The following is a 16,795-nucleotide window of genomic DNA, read 5'->3' on the forward strand; positions in this document are numbered from 1 at the left end:
CAATTTGTCACCGCAGATCAAAACACTTACGGCACGACTAATTCACCTTCCACGCAGCCAGGTCAATTTGTAGTGGATTAATTTCAGCCTCGATGCTGCAAACCACATGCCTGAACCGTCGGATCTGATGGATTACTGATAAAGCTTCTGGGTTGCCGTGCATCGGTGTCTCACTCTTGTTTTGCTCAAAATCCAATTTCTTCAGATTCCTTCCAATTCTTTCGAATCTACAGGTGGTGCCCACGGCGAAAAGAGGGACGAAAACCCAATAAAATATTTCGCCCTAGGAGAAGAGCCGCCGTAACCCGCCAATGCCACAGATCTTTAGCAAGACCTGCGCTTGGGACCACATACTTAATAAGAATAAGGTACACCATTCACCATTGTTTGTCCTCTCTGTCAGCCTACCAGCCTTTGCTACCACTTCGTCCCACAAAAATCAGAGAGTTCTCAGCTTTGCAGTCAGACGCATGGTCGGCGTCCGTAACGAGGTAGATTTTTAGATTGCTACACTGGACTTAGATTCAAACAAGACTCTTGCACAAATACACGTGTGCGTGTTTCAACCGGCCAAGCACTGCAGCCGTCCAACCAGTAGGAGAAGAGCTCCAAAGGACAGGGGCCCAATGTTATGCCTGGCACCGCCCGATTGCATGGCCCTATGCCACCATCTCCCTTTATATCAAACGACCAGGACAAAGTTCGATAACTTCTCATGAAGGGGACATCGAAATGTGTTTTTTTGCGACTAGCTTGTGAAGGATCCGGACGCAGTGGGCGCTGTTTTGATCTGCACTTTGCGAAACCAGAGAGGAAGTTGTGTAGAAATACTGTAGCTAATTGGTGGTTGTAGCGACAATCCTCAGCGATGCCGAACCTCATGAGCATGGAAGATGTAAGTCTTGCAAACAATAATCCTTTGTATTGCATTACATGTAAACAACAACCAGAACTAGACTGAAATTTCGTATCCTGAGCTGCATTACTATTCGGTAACTCTTGGAATGTGTACCACTACCCTGTTTAGCATGCAAACCTGCAGAGTTGGGTGGCCGCACTGCCACAGTGCTTAATGGAGCTCTGGTTAGTTTAGCGTCGCCTAGTTTTCTGAGGCTTGGTTTTGCATCTGGGTTTGGGTAGGATATTGACAAGAGGTTGGCCTTTTGTGTGATGCAGTTGTTTTATGGTGTTCCAGAGCCAACCTGGATTCTGCCAACACGTGATGCAACGCCGCCGCGGTATCTTCACAAAGAGCGGGAGTTCTTAGAGCCTCCTCGAAGGCCGTACAAACCAGAGCCGCCTCGCCCCGTCGTTCACTATAATCCGCGCGCACCTGTGCAACACGACATCCGGCCTATCGAGCGGCTCGCTCGCGTGCACACGGTGCCCGAGCCCGTGCCGGTCGCCACGCAAGAAGAGATTCGCAAAGTCGTGGAAGTGCCAACTGCGGTCCCTATCACAGCACCAGTTCCAACTGTTGAACCGCATCCTCCCGTTGTCACGAAGGAAATAATTCCACCGATTCATCGGCCCCTCATCCATCACGTAAGTCCAAAAAACATCGAAGCCCTAAAATGGGACTTGGAATGGTGCTGTTAAGAGATCGAGGACAAAACTAACGATGACAATTCTCTTGTTGTATTGCGCACAGCCAATCGAACTAAGGGTGCCGATGTGCTGCGAGAAATGCATCAAGAAGGTGAGGGACAGGCTTGAGGATTTGGAAGGTGTAGAGAACGTCGTCACTGATCAGTACAACCAAAAGGTAGTCGTCTACGGGCACGTCGACCCGGCTCGCGTTCTCAACCGCGTAAAACTCGTCAAGAAGCGATCTGAATACTGGGACATGACCGTGGATTACAGCGACGAGTATCGCCGTGCTCGCCAAGCACAAGCCGAAGCCACGAGAGCCGAAGCAGTGAGAGCCGAAACCGCGAGGGCCGAGGCGATCAAAGCACAAACACATGCCAAGGCTCTGGTTGCGCCAACCTCAGTCTCCGAGCCTCCAAGAGTGATGGTGAATTTGCCGCAGGAGCACAATGGTCCCAAAGTGACAGCCATCCTGCCAGCGGAGAGGGAGAGCGCCATGCCATATGTCGTAAATCCTCGACACCACAGCGAACGGTATGTGAGCCCACCAAGAGCTTCCAGACGCGAAATGTTTGCAGAACCTCGGCGAGGGATGAGGAGACCAGAGTTTTACAGCGACAGACATCCGGATGCCTACACAGTCTACTGAAAAACAAAATTTCGGTGAACGATTCATTAGTACAAGCTGAGTTGACGATGAGATGCGTGGGTTGCACATATGCAGTGCTGCTCCTTAGTTTTGACATTGTAGCATGTCTTCGAAGCGGGGTGAACTGCACCAATGCGCGTGGACTCGTACAGTCTAGACCCAATTCTTTGTGAAATACAATAACTGTAAATTTCGGTAGCGGATCCCCTCTCTTCGGTGGGTCCTGTGGCTAAGACCGCCCACTCACTGCGATGTCGGCGTCCAGGCTTCGACATGCTTCGACGACGACGACGACTGTGAAGGGTCTCGAAGACGGTGAAGGGACTCGACGACGGCATCCTTGTTTTTATCTTAAAACACAATTGTGAGGTCACGAAAACTCTAAATTGGAGAAACTAATTTGGGTGGTGGTGGTGGTGACTATGGTTGTGACATTTGGAGAATTGGCTCTTAATGATGGTGAAGGAAGAAAAGAGTTCTTGTTTAGAATATCTTTTTTGTAAATTTGTAGGATTTTTTTTTTTTTTTTTTTTTTTTTGCTCTTATTTGGTATCATTTTAAATAAATTTCAAAAAGATTATTTTTGGAAGACTATTTGATTTGGCTTGAAGAGCTTGCCATGGATCTTACTTTGGTTATGTTTAATGTGGGTATACCTCTAATTAGGATCTTACTTTGGTTATGTTTAATGTGGGTATACCTCTAATTAGGATCTTACTTTGGTTATGTTTGATGTGGGTATATCTCTAATTAGAATCAATGAGATGTTTATGGCTATCAATGAGATATTAATACATCTTTTATTCATTTCAATTCAATTAATTAGTATTTTAACTTATTTTTTATATCTATAAATGGGATGTTTTATTAAATTAAAATTAAGATAGGACAAAATGTCACCATTGAGGCTTTAAAAAGTTATATCATCATGCCCAAATTTCATCTTATAATATCATGCCACTCTCTATATATGAAAATGTGTGATATTATATACAAGAATTTAATCAAAACTATATCTCAATTAATTTAAGTGTTTTTGATATTAAAAAATTATATTAATCCTAAATTAAATAAACATAAATTTATTACTAGATGTTCTAAAAATCAAACTTGACATATTTTTATTTGTGTATAAAAATATTAAATATTATTTTTTAAAAATAAAAAAATAAATAAACAAACTATAATCAATTATTTTGTTTTAAACTCTTTAATTTTATTAGTCATTATAAATTAATATGAATTTTTATAAAAACATAAATTAAAATGTGTGAAAATACTACATTCAATTTTTTGCTTTTAAGAAACACTATTTAATGTACATGAAAATTAATCTTTTTTTATTTCAACATATTCAATTTGAATAAAAATAGAGATTATTAAAAATATAATTTAGTGGTTGTAAACTTGTACAATTTAGTACTACAATCTTTGGTGCATCTATATGTTTTGTCATTTATTCATGCTCCCTAGTTCCTTTGTTCTTATATTCGTATGTTCCCTAGTTCTCATGTTTCCTTGTTTACATGTTCTTTAATCCCTATATTCCCTTGTTCACATGTTCCTCAAGGCCAATTAAAAGACTTCTTTATTTCTTTGTACTTTATCCAAGCTATCTTATATAATAGATATATTTTTTTCTTTGTAATATATTTATTTATTTATTTAATTTGATACAATGCATGTAATATATATATATATATATATATGATATCTATTTTATAAATATATCTAACAATGCTATTAAAAAGAAATTAACATTGTATTAAATGGCATCTAAATGCATGCAAAAACTAATATTCAATTGTCAAATGACATAAGAAATCTGTGTGTGTGAATATATGTATATATTGTTCTAAAGTATGATCTTTGTTCAACCAATGCTTAATCTTATACAGTAGTTTATTAATTCTATACGTAGTTTTTTAGAATAAAAATAAAAAGAATAAAAAAAGTCACTTGAAATGACAAGATAATTTTTTTTATAAAGTAATATGCATAATCTATACATACATACATACATACATACATACATCCATATAGACTCTCATACAATTTTGTAACATGAAATTATTTTTTATTTTTTAGATGTTATAGAAAGACACATATTATACACAAATACTATTTTTTATAAAACTCACATTTTTTAGTGCAAATTTTATTTTTGCATTCTTATAATATATTTATTTTCAAATACACAATTTTAAAACACTATTCTTAAATCACTAATATTCTATAAGTAATACATTTCAAGGTAAAGTATATTGAAAAACCATAAATACTTCTACTGATAATCTATCACTTTCATCAACTACTCTACACTGTCTACATTTAAAACTCAAAAACACAAATCAACGCCTGAAAAGTATTTTCACGTGCTTTATAAAGGATTCTTCATAATAACATAATTTATTCAGAAAAATTTTAATTTACAAAAAAAAATTAAATTACATTCATCATGAATTTCAAATTCTATAATACATTTATACATTATCACAAATAATAATGATATTTATAACCTATAAAAATATTAATTGCTGTGAATTAAAATTGTTGTTTTGGATGCTTTTGAATCCCTTAAGAATACTAATCCTGATTGGAATGTTCTAAGGAGTAATTAAGATACATTGACTTGCTGGTCATAATTTATTTTGCGAAATTATTCTTATGCCTAAATATGGATAATGTAAGGTTTCTACTGTTCTTACTAGATTCTAAATTTATCCACCGTTGTTCCAACAGCACCACAGATTCTAACTTTATTATGCCCAGAAATCTAAATATTTCATGTTCTTTATTTGTGGTCGTGACATAGAGTAAAATAATCTTTATGTTTGTAATTTTTCCTTAATTTACCAAGTATTGGTCACATGAGAATCCTGACCAACAAATAGCTGCAAAATAATAAGATTTTGTCAGCAAGCATTTTTAACCAAGAAAATGAAGGTCGGCAAATGTCTTCCTTTGTTGCAGAACATCCTTTAATTCCAAGTATGGAATAACATACCATAGTCTAATAACATGGTGCCTAAATAATTTTAGAATAATTTTAAAATCAGAGATCAAGATTCAAAATACAAAATGAATCAAACCAATAATAAAAACAAATCAAATGCATTTTAGCTCGATATGAAAATTAAATAAATAAATAAATAAATAATAATAATAATAATAATAAACACACACACACACACACACAATTACACTGGGAATTAGAGAGAAGAAAAGAATACAATGCATAGATAAGAAAATCTAAATTTTGAGATTGACATTCTAAAATGTTAGCACTTTGCATGGAGAGTATGAAGGCACAGTAGAAGGTAAGAAAAAGACTAAAACATTAACTAGATAAAAACTGGAAAATACAACTTGGTCTAAGCAAGTTCACATTTCATACGATTTTTATATCATTCTTAAATTGGGGGGATTTACATACAGATTTCTACCTCTGATTTTTATTGCAGGAAAATTCTAACATCTTTTGGAAACTATTATACATAAACTCTAAGTGAATTCTAGATGACTTCGGGACAATCATTCAATCAAAGTTCTATTTCCTATGTCCTTGATTTATCTCCTTAATGTTGATTACTATTCTAATTCTTTAATATATAAGTCAATTTTCATATTCATAAATTAGATAAACATCACATTTTAAAGAATTTGAAGAAGAAAAAAAAACATTTGTATTGTAAGCGTAAACCTTTTGGGTATATATATATATATATATATATACATACATATATATATATATTGTAAAACCTTTTTATTGAAGGAGAAACTTTAAATTAAAGACACAAAATGTTTCACACAATTATTAAAAATAAAAAATAAAATAAAAATAAAAATAAAAAATCAAATAAAAATTGCCAGAATCTTACTAAGGTTAAAATTTTAAAATTATCAACAGTAAAATCCATTTTAACAAATTTTAGTTGTGCGTGGTACATTCTAATCAATATATATATATATATATATATATATTATTTTCATTTCAGAAAAGGTGGTGGTAAAAAAATCTGATTTGAGCATTTTGTTAAAATGTTTGGCATATTAGGTTGTAAAAAGTGTTATAAAAGATGACCATTCAGTTGATTTTAGAAGGTAATTTATAATACATGAAAAATAAATTACACTACAAGAAATAAAAAATAAATCAGAAAAAATAAATAATATTGATGCACACTATGTAGTTCTGATATACAAGTATTTTAATTTTAATTTTTTAAAATAAAAATAAAGTATTCAGATCGTCAATCTGATTTACTAAACCTTAATTTTATTCTGATGCATTTAACCAAAATTTTCAAACTGTGAAACAAAAAAACCTATCAATTGATTTATTTATTTAAAAGGCATATCTTTGTAGCTTTATACTTTTCAGTGTTATTAATATTTAAGGCCCATGTATTATTTTTAGAGTAACGTGTTATAATAATTTGTTAATATATTTAATAACCTAAATTTTAATAAATAAGAAATAATACAAATAATTAAAATTAAGATCTATAAAAAAAACATATCATTAGTATATATATATATATATATATATATATATATATATATTTAATTTGAAAGAAATCATGTATATGTTTTTTTATTTTTTTATTTTTTTTATTTTTTTATTATAATCATCTTTTTTTAAATAATTAAAACTTATAAAAATATATTTTGTATAAAAATATATGTATATATATATATATATATATATAAATGATTTTGGTTTGTAGTAAATTTTAATATTTTCTATTTGAAAAACTAATATATATATATATATATATATATATATATATATATATATATTAAAAATTCTAGAATATAATTTTATGTTCAATTATAAAATATCTAAGGTAAACATGTTTTTAAATTTTATTAATATAATATATAGAGAGAGAGAAACTATGTACTTGTTAATGTAGAGTTGCTAAGATTTAACAAAATCCATCATGCAATATTTCTTAAAATCCATCTTTCAAAATAAATAATGTAATAAAAGATTTTGTAAGAGCTTTTAAATACAATCAAAATAATGAATGGTTTAATATTAAAATAATTAAAGTAAAGATGATAATTAACAAGTAGAAACACTCCAAATACACTCTATTGTTGTGGGTCATTTTAAGCCATTATTTTGCTTAAATGCATAAAAATTATGCTTCAAATGGAGATATAAATGCATAAGATAATAATAATCTTAACCTTAATAGTTGTTCTTTTCATTTGCAAAGTTAATTTTTTTTTTAATCAATTGTGTAGTAGACTTAATATATAGGATTTCTTGTTGCAATTGCTTATATATGGATTTTGTTGAACTTCTTTAATTGTTTTGTTATAAAGCACATGTGATGTTTTGTATAGACAAATTTTAAATTTTGCATTTAGTTTGATATACAAAGTTTTAAGGATTAAACAAGAGTGTAAAGTTTAAAAATATTATGGTTTTTTAAATATAGATTTATACTATTGAAAGTAAAAAAATTATATTGATTTTGATTTTGATTTTTTTTAAATATAGTGTTAATAAATTATATTGATTTATATATTAACTTTATATAAATATTTTATTTATCTTTTGAATACATAAATCAATACAAAGTTTATATAAATACATATCAAATTAAATTTTATAAATAATTTTTAATTTCTTTTTATTATTTATTTTTAATTAATTTTTTAAAAAAAAATATCATGTATATCCCTCAAATATGCTAAAATATCAAGAATACCCTTGTATTCTTGATAATAGTAAATATATCCTTCAGATTTGTGATAATATCAAATGTATCTTTGTTAGTGATAAGTTATCACCAACATTCCTTATTTAGTTGTAATAAGGGGCTTAGACAAGAATGTTTTCAATGCTATTCAAATCCTAGTTCTTCAAAGAGTAGCCAATTTAAACATCTTTTGAATTTGAAATAGCAATTTGTGTAAACAATGGTGCTCTTTGCATGAATGTTGTGTAAAAGTGCTTGTTTGTTATGCACTCTAGTATAATCTTATACCCAATGCTATAGTTCTAGCTTCAAGAAGAAATCAAGTTGAAAATATTATAACATGCTTGCTTGTATTTTGTATCACCAAAGTGATCTTGTCATCTACCATTTTGCCTAAGCATCATGTATTGATTGAGGTCTCTATAAGGAATTGGATTAAATGCTATCATAGGGACAAGAGGCAATTCAAACAAGGAAGGTATTAATTGTTTAATTTGCAACTAATGCAAAAAAAAAAAAAAAAAAAAAAAAAAAGTTGTGAACTTGAATGCATGCAATCCAATTTAACTACCACACGAGCTCGACCAAATGCTTGAAATGTGTAGATGGTTTGCAATCAAACCAAGGAGTGTCGAGACATACACATAGTGCTTTCAATCTATAGTTATAATAACAAGTGCTTTCAATCCATATTATGCCAACATAGTTTGCATGAAACAAAAATTGTGAGTTTCTAGTTTCTCTTTTCATGTTCATGCAACTATTTTAGGAACACATGCCTAAGCTCCAAAAACGGCATCTTTTTTCTTATAGCAGACAAGAGTGCGACATCACTCTTACCACCAACTCAGAGTTAACAAATGCATGGTAGTGGTTGATAGATCTTTAATCTTGCAAATATACATCACAGGATGCAATTGGAATAATCTGAAAGCTTAATGTGGATACTAAGCGTGTGTTGCACTGCATTGGTGCAATCGATAATAAACAAGGAATGTTAAAAATAACTTATATATATATATATATATATATATATATATTTTTTATTATAAAGAATATAGGGATATTTTTGATATTTCAGCATATTTGAGGGATACATATATATATATATATATATATTATATTTTTTTAGTTTAAAAATGAAAATTAAGCATAAAAGTAGATTTTGAAATTGTCTTTAAAATAATACAAAAATCAAACCAATAAAGAAAAATATAAATAATTTAAATTGTAGTCAATATATATATATATATATATATATGTGTGTGTGTGTGTGTGTGAGTGTGTTTGTGTGTGTGTTAGAATATTTAATTAATAGAATTAGGGAGAGAGATTTTTAATAGAAAGACTAAAAAACTATACATTTTTCCATCAATGTTTTATAAGAATTGATTGAAAAATTATCATTGTTTTTTGAAGATTGTAATTTAGAGAGAATCAGTGTCTTATTTGCTGGAGTTTTGTAAAATTGAAGATTGAAGAATTTTGTAAATTTGAAGAATTTTAAAATTTTGTAAACTGATTCTACAAATTTCAAAATTACTTTTGAAGCTAGACCATTAGAAAATTAATACTTCAATGTGTAACTAATTTAGTGGCTTTTGCTTTGCTTCAAAAGTAACATGTTTAAGCAAGTTATTATTATATAGCAATATATACTACAATACAAACCACAATGTAAACAACATAATCAATAACCTTATGCACATACTTACTAACACTACTCAAAACTAATTGCAGTAATAGAAAAGAAAACACACACATACAAAATTAAAATATTTAAAGAAAAATCAAAATTACATACATAATCAAGAATAAAAATGCTTAATTATAAAATTGCAACAATTATATATATATATATATATATACATACTACATAAAACTTATTGTTTTGGTTTGTTGTAAATTTTAAATATTCAAGTATGTTTACATATGTGCACAAGAAATTTATTTTACTTTTAATTTCTTGCCAAAAGAATTTCAAAAAAAAATCATAATTCCTCTTTTTAACATCATAATTACTACTAGATATCATAATACAACAACTTATTTTTTAGAGTTCAATAATGCAAAAAAAAAAAAAAAAAAAAAAAAAAGTACATACATATTTAACACATAAACTCTTGCTTCATGAAATCATTCCAAATCTCATTATCTCAGATAAAATTGGCCAAAAATAAAACTTTCATATTTAAAAGACATTAGACAATAATTACACAATTGGGAAATGTACAGAACAGTGTTTTATCTTGTGCTGATCAAACCTTCATCCACTTGGAACATGCATCTTCAAACAACATTCACCCCCTTTCTTTCTACTTCAAGCTTAACATGGATGTGATTCTTTTTATTAAGTTATTTGTGCTGAAAGTCTTGTATTTTATTTTTATTTTCACGACCAGCTGTTAGAATCCCAGTTTGAGATAAATTTCCTTACCCTGTCAATCATCATCAGACTATTGCTTGAGCTCTACACTCGCCCACAAAATCGAGCTTAATGTTGATAAACTAGGTTTCTGTTGATTTAATCTTTTTCATGCAAAGGCAATGTAAAGAGACGATTAGTACATGGTCCGCTGGTTAATGGTTTTAAGAACCTCTACAAAGCACCACAGAAATAAGAGATGAATAATCTTCAGAATTCACCTAAAATGGCTTTTTTCTTAAATAATGATTTTATTTGGTTTAAGTTACGAATTCGAGATGTGAATGCACATACAGATACATAGTTAAATTCTTTTGTTGGGGTGACAATATACTAGAATACTTTTCGAAAGTTACTCTTAAAACGCACTCCTAACAAATTTAAATATTTCTTTCAAAGCAGCAGTCACTTATTTCGAACATTCATTTTATGATATATAAAAAGATCATCATATCAACAGGACGTGAACACGAATAAAAGCCACATAGAAAACGTAAGATTATTGTCAAAATGTATATCACAAAAAACGATTACGCAAATAAATTTCAATAACAAGAGTTAAGAACTTGCAAAAACTATCATTTTCTCAAATAAGTAGTGTAGAATTCAAGTCAAATTTGATCTACCTGATCGTGCCATTGGAGTAGCGAGGGTTCACAAAGATGAACAAAAACAAATTGAGAAGTGAAAACCATCTTTGAATGCAATTTATTCATATAAACTAAATGTGAATAAAAAATACTGTCACTATTGTGACTACCAGAACAGATCAAAAGCTGCTTGCATGATCTAGAACAATCCATACCCATCCCTACTACCAACTAGACCTGGACGCTTACTAGCACAGGTGTTGGAAAAAGTGTCGACCTAAAAGAAGAAAAAAGAAGAAAAAAACCTGCCTCTGTACCATAGATACAAAAGTAACCTATTCTAGAAACTCCAAATAGGGCAGGGCTACTCCCCACCAAGCTAGAGGTACTCATGCACATTGAGCTAGGTAAATGTAGCTCCTGCTCCGTAACTACTTGTTCAAGTAAACTTAGCAATTCGTAGGTCTACCCTCCAAGAAGATAACCTACAAGCATGCCCAACAAGCCAACAAGTATAACAAACAAAAACGAAAATCCTGCTTGCGACTTCTGAGAGTCTTTTAGCGCTAAGCCACCACCAGATTTTGCGTTCCCGCTTTTGTACGCTTGCTGCAAACAAGATAACCATAAAGAGGTGAACTGAGGGTACAAATTATCTATCAGAAAAAGTTGTGACATCTCAATGTGATGGTAAGCAAACGAAAGCCAATTTTGATCCATCACCAACTCATAAGTAGGATTTCAACCAATATTAAATATTAAGAAAAAAACACATCAAATATCGAGATCATAATGGCAAATCAAACTAACCAACTCCTGCTGTAAAGTTCGCATTTGCTGTAGAGCTTGATTTCGGTCTTCAGTCAGGGCATTTAGAGAAGCTTTGGCCTGTAAAAATCCAAAAAAGTATTAGGGTATTTGTAAATAATAAAAACTGTCACTGTTAACACTAAGGTTAACTCAGCAACTAAGTGCTTTCTTCATTGCACGACAAAGTAGGCTTGCACGGACATCTAGAATGTTCCAAGAGCTCGTAGGCATCACACAGATACTGTCACAACAAAAAGATGCGGCTTGTCTGCGCTTCAAATTTTCAAATATAAATGAATTCGACAATATTAATCTTAAAACAATGTGGAAAATTTTAAGCGGCATACAAAGGTACGAATTAAAGTTCGCAGAAGCCGGAGCATACCTCATTCAGCTTAAACTTCCACTCGCTCTCAGTCTTTGTCGTCTGGCAAAAGAGATGAAAAAAAATCAGCTCTTCCTCTGCAATCCTTACAAAATTCGGTTCTTTTTACCAAAAAAAACCACAAAGCCAAAATACCAGGTGTGCATGAATACCGGGTCAGCAAGTAAATGGTGCCGATCGCCATTATCTACCGTTCCAGCAGCCTTCGGTGAGTTTCCCTCTTCTTCATTTGATTCTGTAATCGGTGATGGTGGTTGGGGCGGAGGAACATACACAACTTTAAGCTTAGCTTCGTGCACATCTTTTCCTTCTTCCTTGTTGAACTGCACAAGTCCATAAACATTTATGATTAAGGAATTAACCATGGAAAATAAGCACAAAAAGAGAAGGAAACACAATTGATATTTGAAGTTGTACTTTAAGAGCTGAGAGTACATGGTATATGTTCAGGAGGTCATGGTTCTCTCTAGAAACGTTACGTAAAGCAAGGAAGTGAATTGTCCGTTAGGAAAGGTATGGCTCAACATGCACGGCTACAGGTAAGCAGGAGAGGCTCTACAATGAGTTATAAAAATGGGGAGAGGACTAAGTCAAAAATTAAGGTTCCACAGAATCAAAACTGGCCATTCAAGGACCTACGGCGGCACTACAATGAGCAGAAAGATCTCACTGAACTCGCGATAATGAGAGCAAGTTAATCAAGATTGAAACTGAAAGACCAGGGCAAGTAACTGTACCATCTCTTGAGTAACCTCCACTGAGTTTGGTGCTATGACACTCTGGACAAGAAATTTGTCCTTGCATTGCATGTCTGGAGGGGCTTCTCGCTGGGCTTGCATTGTAACTGCACATGTACGACCACATTAAATTTAATCCCCACATCGATACAGGAAAGGAAACTTATTCGGAACACACACCTATCGTAGCATCATTTTTTAATTACAATTAACGGAATTACAACTTTCTGCACAGTGGATAGATGGAGTGTCAAATAGCTATTTATTACCCGTAACTTCTGCACTGCTATGAGGCTGAACGATGCCTGTGTTCGGCCGCACACAGTACTTCTTCGGGGAAGTAGTCTTGACCTACACGCGCAGAATAACGACCATATCAGGTAACTAATTTTTAAACACTAATTGCTGCATCTATGGAATGCAACACCTCAATATGATTCTCGACTTCTGACTCAAGTCATCGGAATGTTACTATTATCAATCAAACAACTGCACTACTCGAGTTATTCAAAGTTTAAAGAGCTGAATTCTCTCAAAAACCCTCATAATTCCAAAAGTTGGGTACTCCCTTCCCGGTCATAGTAAGAAACTGCTTCAAATTTCGAAACCCTAGCTGTCCAAAGTCAGGTAGGGTTAAACCCTAATGTTCACCTTGAAGGCCACATGGTGATCGGTAGAGTTGACTAGCCGAAGAGAAGATGATATCTGTTTCTTCAACTCAACTGTTGCATGGCAGAGGAATGCAGTTTCCATCAGCATAATAGATGATTAAAAGTGAAATCCAAATTTGGAGAAACAGAACCAAGATATGTAGAGTTATCTTCTACAGATACATCAAATTGAAGAGGCATCAAATACCTACTTAGACGCAATGCATCAAAAAAACTGCGAAATGCGGTACACATAAGTAGTGGCACTGTAAGCCTTGGTCACTAAATCCTAAGACTTGGTTAGCAGACACAACTGCATTACTGATCTGATCGTGCACACCTCGGAAGAAAGCTAACTATGACCTCACAAATTACTGTAGAAAAGCATGATTAGAGGACATAGAATAGTACTACAGATGTCAAATTTGTAGCGAACATCAGTGAAAAATGGATAACCCGAATAACTCTGGTACCTTCCCAAACCCAGACACGACCGTTACTACCGTTTGTTCATGTACAGATGATGTAAATCTAATTGAAGCATAACTAGCGAATTGGCAGCGCCACACTGTTAATGAGTGAGCTATATTTAATGGGCGCACAGCATGCTTCAACCAATAGTGGTCTGTGTATTAGTTGCAACAATAATAATGAGCAACCAGTGGTGAAAGAAAAAACGCACATGCAAACTTCAGATCCCCAGGCTGAATGCTGAGAAGTTCGGTGGGCATGGCTGCTACCACTGATTCAACCCTGTTCTTCAATGTGAACGAAGCGCCACTCAGACGCTCCGAAAAATGGAAGACGCCCAGATATCACTTTCTTGACCTCGGAGGGGGGGGGGGGGGTTACTGTACAACACATATCAACCAACGATTCATTTCATGAGAAATCCAGAGCACAAACCCACCGAGCCATACACGATTCATTTGCAGACGAACGATCGGAAAGAATCAAAAGATTCAGCATCTACACACATTCCACCAGACTCCAAGTGGTAAAAGAGATATGAAACTCTTGAACCCAAGATAGCCCAACCAGATAAACCACAGCTGATTGCACCATGTAAGCCCTCCAAATACATAAATAAATTTTTAAAAAAATATAAATAAATAAAAACAAATTTTAAAAAAAAATCGAACGTAAGATGCTATCAAATCCTACACATCACCAAGGCGAAGTAAATGCAACTTCACGAAAGGAATCGCAACTCCTTGTTTCAACTACTGCAACCATCAACCCCGTCCCCTTTTCTTCCTCTGACCTCCGACGGTCGCGAAAAATGGTACGGCAATATGACAACCACAACCTACACAACGATGACCCAACTCACACCTACGCAGCGAGTGTCTCCGGGGCACTTCGCCTTCACATCCGGGACATCCTCACTTCCTCAGATTCTTCTTGCCCCTGCTTTGCGTACGGTGCTGTAATCAGTGCACGAAAACCTCGCACTCGCTCTTACCCAAAAGCACCCATGTCACGAAAAACAGGATCCTATGCAGAAGAACCGCAGTGAAAGTCACTATGAAATTCCTGCTCCACTTGGTCAAATCTAACCCCGCGAACCCAAAAAAAAAAAAAAAAAAAAAAAAAAACCCTCGACCCTCCAAAACTCGCTCCAAAACGATGCCAAAAACACTCCCAAAAAAACCCATTAATTCATAAAATCGCAGCGCAAAGACGGCATCCGCGTCGACGAAGCGGACCGCACCTGCAAAGGAGCGCGCGAGGGGAGAGTCCAGATCGGCAGCACGCAGAGCTCCGACGACGGACGCAGAAGCAGCTAAAAATTCCATCGACAAAGCCACAAGATCAAGTCCCACGACGATAGAAGCCGGACTAGCTTGGGTCTGGTCCCTGTAGCCGTGTGGGGTCTATATCCGCGCCAACGTTCCACCAGGTGGGACGAGCGGGCCCCTTCCTGGGATCCCGGCCCGGCCCGGTGGGAATTGAAGGCCCACCCGCGGCGCTGATGCCCTTCACGATTCCTGCATCTCTTGCACATTTCTTGCTCTCTCTCTCATAGTTCGCTTTCCAATGCCCTTTTATGGCACTCGCGGCGTTGCAAATTTCCCTCCATTCGCCTTCAAACCAGCCACACGCATTCGCCGTTCTGCTCTCTCGCGACCTCCACGCCGCAGTAACCGAGAATCCGTGGGATAAAGCAGTGGATTTTGGCGGAAGGAATGAAGGCGTGGAAGGTATTCATGCAGCATTCTCCCTCTTCCTCGTCCTCCTCCTACCCAATTGAAACCCACTCCCAGTTGCCTGCCTTTGATGGCTGGCGCTTGACGATTAGGCTCCACAGCGAGTGCCTTGCCACTGCCGCGCGTGGGCGGTTGGGCGCGTCGCAACGGCATTGATTCGGGAAGAAGCTGGCTGTGATTCCACGTCGGATGTTATTACTGCCCATTCATTGACGAGGGCATGGGAGTCGTATTTGTTGTGGCCCTAATTACCGTGTGTGTGTGTGAGTTGTAATAGCTTCCAGAACAGAAGCTTCTAGAAAAGAAAACAAAAAAAGAAAACACAAAAAACACTCTTTCTGGTCACATGACAATGTGGGTTCATGACTAAATTTTCCCCCTCACATATGCTGTTTGTATTCCTCAACTTTGTGTATTGATTCTTGTGTTATTATAATAATGGTAATATGAGACCAGGATTGGAGATTACAGGTGAGTTTCTCATGTTACTTGTTGCAACGCTTAAACATATAGTACATTATATTTGGACAAGCCCATCATGACATACATGCATAATAATTTTTTCTTCAAAGAACTGTATGTCGATTTATGTTTTTTTTCATTCAATCCAAGTTATCCTTGTTGCCATATCACAAGCTACTAGATGTTACCAATTTGAAATGAGAAGCTAGTTCTCATCAATGCCCAATCCTCACATTTGAGTGTGTTTATCCATTGTTCTTTTTAGTGCTTACTGTTGAGATGTGGGAAGGTTCTTAGGCTTGTTACTGTCTAAAAGGGTTGGAAATTTGTAATCTCTTAAGTTTGTCAAGGTAGGTTTTAGTGGGGCACAACAAATGTGTATGATTTTTTTTATGTTTGCATGTGTGTACATGTACACACAGAAGCACTTGTGCATGTGTAAAAAAATCTCACATTTCTAAAACATTATTTTTAGAGATGTGTGTTGATGATTATCTCTCCCTCTATATATATATAGGTTATGTTAAAATAGAAAATAGGAAATAATTGTATTTTTCAACGCAAAATAAA

General features: G+C 34.2%; 2 protein-coding genes across 4 annotated transcripts; one reads left to right on the top strand and one right to left on the bottom strand.

Annotated features, from left to right (window-relative positions):
• The first annotated feature begins 707 nt into the window (after nucleotides 1-707).
• Nucleotides 708-2,833, top strand: LOC112273047 (uncharacterized). Its single transcript, XM_024501382.3, has 3 exons — nucleotides 708-895; nucleotides 1,177-1,545; nucleotides 1,652-2,833. Exons 1-3 carry the CDS (start codon nucleotides 869-871, stop codon nucleotides 2,237-2,239), a joined length of 984 nt encoding a protein of 327 aa, XP_024357150.1. The 5' UTR covers nucleotides 708-868; the 3' UTR covers nucleotides 2,240-2,833.
• Nucleotides 2,834-11,058: 8,225 nt separating this feature from the next.
• On the bottom strand, nucleotides 11,059-15,329 carry LOC112273696 (vesicle-associated protein 1-2). 3 transcript variants are annotated; one of them, XM_073529375.2, is made up of 10 exons: nucleotides 15,268-15,329; nucleotides 14,889-14,963; nucleotides 14,236-14,404; nucleotides 13,555-13,625; nucleotides 13,173-13,254; nucleotides 12,904-13,010; nucleotides 12,319-12,489; nucleotides 12,167-12,208; nucleotides 11,782-11,859; nucleotides 11,059-11,580 (listed from the first exon to the last, which is right to left on the bottom strand). In XM_073529375.2, the coding sequence occupies exons 3-10, from the start codon at nucleotides 14,282-14,284 to the stop codon at nucleotides 11,437-11,439; spliced, it is 744 nt and encodes a 247-aa protein (XP_073385476.1). In that variant the 5' UTR covers nucleotides 14,285-14,404; nucleotides 14,889-14,963; nucleotides 15,268-15,329; the 3' UTR covers nucleotides 11,059-11,436. The 3 variants fall into 3 exon arrangements, with proteins under 3 accessions (XP_073385476.1, XP_024358551.1, XP_090101420.1); XM_024502783.3 differs by lacking the exon at nucleotides 14,889-14,963; XM_090245294.1 differs by lacking the exon at nucleotides 15,268-15,329 and having other exon boundaries at nucleotides 14,725-15,029.
• Between the last annotated feature and the right edge of the window lie 1,466 nt (nucleotides 15,330-16,795).

The sequence above is a fragment of the Physcomitrium patens genome, chromosome 20 (genome assembly GCF_059467195.1).
Source record: "Physcomitrium patens ecotype Gransden chromosome 20, ASM5946719v1, whole genome shotgun sequence".
In the NCBI taxonomy this organism is placed as follows: domain Eukaryota; kingdom Viridiplantae; phylum Streptophyta; class Bryopsida; order Funariales; family Funariaceae; genus Physcomitrium; species Physcomitrium patens.

Bases quoted from the DNA above. Each gene is read 5' to 3' on its own strand.
- LOC112273047 (XM_024501382.3), top strand. From the start codon at position 869: ATGCCGAACCTCATGAGCATGGAAGAT. The intron at 896-1,176 runs GTAAGTCTTGCA...TGTGTGATGCAG, and splicing joins ACCTCATGAGCATGGAAGAT to TTGTTTTATGGTGTTCCAGA. The intron at 1,546-1,651 runs GTAAGTCCAAAA...TATTGCGCACAG, and splicing joins ATCGGCCCCTCATCCATCAC to CCAATCGAACTAAGGGTGCC.
- LOC112273696 (XM_024502783.3), bottom strand. From the start codon at position 14,284: ATGCCCACCGAACTTCTCAGCATTCAGCCTGGGGATCTGAAGTTTGCA. The intron at 13,626-14,235 runs GTGCGTTTTTTC...GCCATGCAACAG, and splicing joins TGGGGATCTGAAGTTTGCAT to TTGAGTTGAAGAAACAGATA. The intron at 13,011-13,172 runs GTAATAAATAGC...GTACATGTGCAG, and splicing joins TAGCAGTGCAGAAGTTACGG to TTACAATGCAAGCCCAGCGA.